General features: G+C 48.4%; 1 protein-coding gene and 1 long non-coding RNA gene across 2 annotated transcripts; both read right to left on the reverse strand.

The window, feature by feature from the left end:
- Positions 1–866: 866 nt before the first annotated feature.
- Positions 867–3,889, reverse strand: LOC136354864 (uncharacterized). Its single transcript, XR_010738735.1, has 3 exons — positions 3,078–3,889; positions 2,429–2,538; positions 867–1,048 (listed from the first exon to the last, which is right to left on the reverse strand). It is a non-coding gene; the product is annotated as an uncharacterized lncRNA (long non-coding RNA).
- A 965-nt stretch (positions 3,890–4,854) lies between these two features.
- Positions 4,855–6,048, reverse strand: LOC9268340 (UPF0481 protein At3g47200). Its single transcript, XM_015782770.1, has one exon. The coding sequence runs from the start codon at positions 6,046–6,048 to the stop codon at positions 4,855–4,857; it is 1,194 nt and encodes a 397-aa protein (XP_015638256.1).
- Positions 6,049–6,639: the final 591 nt, after the last annotated feature.

Below are 6,639 nucleotides of genomic sequence, written 5' to 3' on the forward strand. Positions count from 1 at the left end.
TACAAATTGGAAAAAGAAAGAGAATATTGGGCCTTAAGTATCCTACATATTCTTCCAATTATTCTGAATTTCTAGTTTTCTACACATATTCAACCGTATTTTTGATTTTTTTTTCCCTATTTATTTTACATTTACATGATTTCAGCTACACAGCCTGCGATAACCATGCAAATATCGCGGTAAACCATGCTATTATCGCGGTGAAACCGTGAAACCGCCGAGTTTTGAATTTGAATTTTTAGATATGATTTTTATGCGATTTTAGGGGATTATCGTGCGATTATCGCGATTATCGCGCTATCGTGGGGTGGTGATAACCCCGCCCAAACGATAAGGTAAACCCTGGTGAGCACAAATGAGTCTTGGCCGTTGGTGTCATCTTCTCTGGAGTGCGCATCAAAGCCATGGAGCGGGCCGCTGCCGTCGCCGAGGAAGTCTCCGCCGAGAACTGTTGGTGAGGCTATCTATTCAGCGCTGCAAGGGAAGGTATCATCCGTTTTCCCGGCGACCGTTTCTAGTTCTACCCCGGCTAGATTTCAATCTCCTCCGGCGGGGAAGATGTGGTTTCAAAAGTCAGATTTTTCTCCGGTGAAGTCTTCCGATTCGGTGAGGTTTCCACTTCATCCGACGGTGACGAATTTGGAATTTCCCAAACTTCCGGAGGTTACAAAATCTGAATCAATTAATGTAAGTTCACAATGTACCCCTTATCCAAAGCCCGCTATCCCCTATGGGCCCATACCCGGGTTTGTTGCTCTTTTTGCGAAAACTGGAACCGTGATGTCGCGCCCGGAAAAATTGCCTTTTCCCGAACGCTAGTGTATTAATCCCCGTCCCAGGAAAAGCCGGGGTACACCAAACAAACATGATACAAAAGGCATATCTTTATTATATCGATAATATTTACATTATTACAAAGGCGCTTAAGGCCTGACAATCAAAAATAAACAGCAACGGACTAGCGGGCTTACGGCTCCATCTTCACAGGCGCTCAACTGGGGTATAAGCCAGGACTCCACCTAAGACTTCTTCTCCAAAGCTTCTCTTACTGAAGAGGGGGAAAGATTGAGCAAGAATGAGTACCACCACAGTACTCAGCAAGTCACACCGGTAGATGCATGATTAATGCAAAGAGGGTACAAGGGGTAATAATAATAGGGTTGGGTTTTGCAGTAAAGAGCGTTTAAAAGACACTTAGTTGCTCAAAGCTATTTTGTAAACATGATCCTAGAGCTACACAATATTATTAATCAAGGCCGTGAACCCTCACGAACCTGCCTTAACCCAAGGCCTACGATGATTCGGACCGAACTGGCAACCTGACCTGGGTCCCAGCTCGTCCCAAGCCAACCCAGGCCAACCATTCCATATTTTAGTTGTTAAGCAAATTTTAAGAATTAAACCACTAACTTGGGTACATTGCTAGGCTTGCCCATATCCGAGGGCACGGCTATTCGAATAGATTATACTCTGATAAGAGGTGTACATGTTTACCCACAAGACACACCTTTACTCTGCATTCCATTGCAATTGGAACCCATCATAAAAAACGTGACATAACCCTTTACCCATCCTAGCCGTGAACAAAAGCACCAACCCAACCCTGCCTATGGCCGGTATCCCGGGACAGGCAGGCCAGGATTGAGCCCCTATCAACAGGATCTAGACCGGGTGCGCCACACACATAGGGGTGAGACCACCCGTGTACTAGTCCAGTGCCATGGCATCTCGACTAACGGGCACCGACCCGTGTAGCCTTCATTTGCCTAGACATCTTGATTACCGAGCCGCAGCTCGCGTAGCCTTCATTTGCCTCAGAGATATCCATCGTCGCAACGACTTCATCCATCTCTATCCGTGTTCTTTTGTTCAGGACTAGACTGAGCACCAAGTTAAGCCTTACCCATTAGACATGTGGTTAGTACGGTAGTGCTTTGCAACAGAGGCCCGAGCTTAATCCTTATATTGGCCGGGGTGCTACTTCCCACAGCTGGCATGCACCCAAACCCCACCGGAAAACAAGTTTTAGGGGTTTTGAAAGAGGAAGAGAGGGGTATGTCCAATTCCACCATAAGCCAACCATTCCACAGTGTCCAAGTGATATGAGAATCCCCAAAGTCTAAAGTTATAAAACCACCTAATGTTGCCTAATTAATCAGCGAAGCATCTACCTAAATTCATACAAGTGGAACCATGAATGGAGTATCCACTAGTTGGGGTTTTATTTATTCTAGGGTGAACAAGGTAATAATAACAATAGCAATAATAATAAGGTCATAACAAAGGTAAATAGGCATGGCTAAATAAAACAGTGATAACGCGGGAATTTAAATAAAGCGGGAATTTAAATAAAGCGATAGTACATTAATTTAAATCAAAATAATTTTATAAACTGGGATTCAATATGCTCAAGGATGATGCGACTTGCCTTGCTCAGAGAGAACGGCCTTCCGAACCTTCAGCGATGACCGCGACCCACGCTTTGAGAACCTCCGGAACGATAGGAGCTACGTGAAGCACACAAGCAAAGCTACAAGCCTATAAAGAAACAATAACAATACATAAAAAGAAAGCACAGGGTTCTTTAGGTTATAACAAACATTAGGAGACTTGAACGGATCGATTCGGAGTTCGTATGACCAAGACATGGTCATCCGAAGTTTAATGCTGTTATATGGAGATTTGCGGATTATTATAATTAGGTTTTGCAACTATAAAACATGTGTAAGCGCTAGCCTGGAAAAGACAGGAAGGCTGCACTGTTGACATGCGGACTCCACATGTCAACCTAAGGGACCACGGTGGACCGGGTACACAGAGACGGTCCACGGGTCGACGGAAGCGGACCCCGTGTGTTAACCGAGGCGAATGGCCGACAAACGGACTCCACCAGACACCACGCGGGCTGCACACGTGGAAACTACGTGGCTACCGAGCGGGCACACTAACACGGTCACCACACGCACACGCGAACGACTACCGACACCGGTACACGGGTACCGGGGCCGACAACCGCACAACGGGCACAATGGCAGCACTGAAAGGACGAGGGCGGGCAACGAAGGAGGGATCCTTACCACCACGCAACGAGGCGTGGGAACGACGACGACGAACGGGCGCGGCGGAGGCGGCTCGGGGACGACGGAAGCAAACGGCGAGGGAACGACTTCGGCGGCGATCCTTGGACGAAGGCGAGGCGTGGCCGGCACGAGGCTTGACGACGTGGAGCCGAGGACGAAGACGACGACGGGGCTGCTGCACACTTGACGAAACGCGGGCGGCGGACAGGATTGGCTTGACGGAGGAACGAACGCCACAACGACCGAGAGCGATGAGAGGACGACGATGAGAACCGGCGAGGAGGCGACGACGAACGCCGGCGGGTTCGGCCGAAGGGGAGGCGACGCCGAGGGCAACCTTGACGCTGCGATGCTGGAGGTGGAGACGGCGACGTCGGCCGGCGCATTGACGTGGCGGTAGGGTGGCTGGAGTTGGCCGGCGGCGTGGGAGAGAGAGGAGGGCGGCGGGGAGAGGTGGTGAGGCCACGGGAGAACGCGGGAAGGGGCTAAAACTGGAGAACGGATCGAGGGGGTTCCATTTTATAGGGGAGGAGAGGGAGCCGGCCACAGGAGAGGCGGGGAACGGCGGCGGAATTCGTGGCCGGCGGCCATGGAAGGTGGCCGGGGTTGGCGCGTCCGTTCCCGGCGATTGGGGCCACAAATCAAGGGGGAAATTAGGGGGAATTGATGAGGAATCAATGGGGATTAAAACCCCCTAATCAATTTCGGAAACCCTGGTTTGAATCGCGTGGATTTTGGGGAGGTTTGGCGCTAGGGTTTACACGGGAGAGAGAGAGGAAGGAGGCCGAGCAGGAGGAGGACGACGACCCGGCGCGTGGGCCCCACGTGGGCGCGCGGTCAGCGCGCGTGCACGCGGCTGGCTCGGCTCGGCCTGGTTTGGGCTGGGCGGCTGGGCCGAGAGGGAAGGAGTGAGGGGAGGGGCGGCCCAGAAGGAGAGAGAGGAGGAGGGAGCTGGGCCAAGGGGGAAGGGGAGGCCCAAGAGAAGGAGGGAGAGAAGGAGAGGGAGAGAAAGAGAGGGAGGAAGGGAGGACTTTAGCTGTGGGCCGAGAGAGAGAGGAAGACTTTGGGCTAGACTCGGCCCAAAGGAGGAAGGAGGATTATTTTTAGTTTTCTTTTTTTTAAAACTCTGATAATTGTTGTTGTTGCTTAATATTTATTTCCGGTGTTATGAAAATTCAAGTAAAATTTGAGGGCTCCTTTTAGACCAAGGAGAATTTAACAAAAATTCTTCGGGCCACATTCGAATTTTTCTTGTACGCATTTTAACGTTTGCCAATTTCTTTTCAAATTTTAATTAGAATCAAAATCTAACAAAAACATGTTTAAATTCAGTTCAAACTTGTTTTGAACTAGTTAGTAAAGTAGTTAACGTTATACCTAAATATTTTAAAAAATTTCATACTCATTTGAATTGAGTATATACTCAATTTAAATCATGGAGCACCAAACAAATATATGTGTGTGTGTCACCATAAGAAAAAATATATACATAAGTCTAAGTTGTCAATACAAACAAAGTGATTAATAAATAAGAAAAAAGTACTCAATTGATAAAAAGATAGCCAGGTACAGTAACTAAATGAAAATAGGTAAATGAGCGGGCATATCATTCTGGAGTTACTCGTACAATAATCAGAATAAAAGCTTTGGAAAACGGTGACCACAAACTTGCTGGAAACACGATATATATGGCACAACATTCACGAACCGCGAGGTGGGGCGTATGGAGTAATTGTGTTTCCCTGTTTGACGGACATAATGGCTTTTAAAATGGTTACCACAGAATACCGATAACTGATCCAGCCATGAGGAAGAATCTGAAGTTATTATACAGGAACCTGTGCAGAGTCACCGCCAGCTTCCGTTGCCGGTGGTAGTCATCGATTCCTGTCCGTATACGCATATAATCGTAACCGTAGGGTACGTGCTGGGTAATGGACTTAAAAAATTTGAGCGTTTGCTTGTCGCTAAACACCGGATATAGTATCCCCTTGGTGCGCAGCTCGCGCACGTCTTCTTCACTATTCATGAGCCCTGCAATAATATGCATATAAGAGCCCACGCCACAATCGCATCTCCCTGCCTTCGTCCGCTCAAATGCCACCATGTTTGCCAACCAGCACATAGTCCTCCGGCCAAGGAACAATGGAGGTAGAGATATCTTGCCGAAGAGGAACCGTTTCTTCACTACTGTGATGTCGCCGAACCGCGTCGTCTCACTCGGCTCAAAGTGGATGCCGTTCTCAGCTAGCTTTATAGCCGAAATGGCCAGCCGAGGTTCTGAAATGGGTTCGACCTTTGTTGGACGAGAGCCGATCTGGAAGTGACGAACAAGGTCTAGGAGGTGGGACGGTCTGTACTTGTCAAGTTGGACCTGAGGTCTCACCATCTGCTCGTCGAACCAGCTGATGATGTATGCAATGAACCGGTCGACGGATACATGCTTGAGGCTCATGAGGGCCTCAAGCACCACCCATGGGATCTGGTTCTCTAGGAGGAGGACGTCGCGCGCGATGCTGTCCCACAAACCCATTCTCCGTATCAGATCAGTCCAGGGGGACCGCGCGCGACGGTCCGCCGTGGACTTAATGAACTGCAGGAGGAAGCAGCCGTCGTAGAACATCATATCGGTGAAGTCGTTTAAGTCAATGCTGGTGGGATAGCATTTGCTAGCTTGCCCCGAAACCTTCTGGACAGTGAGGTAGAAAGCTGAGACCTTGTGCTCAGACTTGGAGCAGAACTCCTTCGCGGCCATCTTCTTGATATTTTTCATGCCTTGCAGATCCGGGTTGTCATGGTGGCATGGGCCAATAGCGACAACGTCCGGGTCGAAGAGGCTACCTGCGTTCTCCATGTTACGGAGTAACGCAGGGATCTTATGGATGAGTGGCTTGAAACCTCCCTCGGGGAACAGGCTTATCTTCTCAAGGTCTGCCACAACCTCGCGAACCTTGCTCGAGGACTCCATCTTGCCTTCCGAGCGCGAGCTTGCAAAACTAAATGCCTTGGGTCGGTAGCTACCTAGCTAGTATTAATTGGGTTACTTGCGGCTCCTCCACTATGTTCTTTCCCTTTTATAGGCAGCCTGCGAATCGTCTGTCTTCAGTAACTGCATCATTGCTACCTTTAGGCGCGCTCCTCCATCCATCTCCGAAGCTCACCTCTCAACTAGATCCGGCCTGGGGCCCTGGGCTGGATGGGAAAAAAAATGACTCTCTCCGTCCTAGTTGACTTGTCTCTTCGGAATTCAAATTTTGTCCTAAAATACTTGTCACAATAAAGTACTATTTGTCTCATTAATCACTTCTAATTCAAATTTATCTCCTTTTTACCCTCAACCACCCTTCTACATCTAAACATATCATATTTAATGAGAGGTAGTAAAGTCTTTTTCCTCAAACCTTACTCTATAATAAATAACCTAGAACGTCAACTAATATGGGATGGAGAAAGTACTATTATTCTACTAGCTCTTACCGAGATTATGCCTGGTGCCCCCTGAGATGGATTAAAAAAAAGTTTAATTTGATCCATATCATTGCAAATGTGGCTATTCACA

This window comes from Oryza sativa, chromosome 1 (assembly GCF_034140825.1).
Source record: "Oryza sativa Japonica Group chromosome 1, ASM3414082v1".
Classification (NCBI taxonomy): Eukaryota; Viridiplantae; Streptophyta; class Magnoliopsida; order Poales; family Poaceae; genus Oryza; species Oryza sativa.

Bases quoted from the DNA above. Each gene is read 5' to 3' on its own strand.
- LOC9268340 (XM_015782770.1), bottom strand. From the start codon at position 6,048: ATGGAGTCCTCGAGCAAGGTTCGCGAGGTTGTGGCAGACCTTGAGAAG.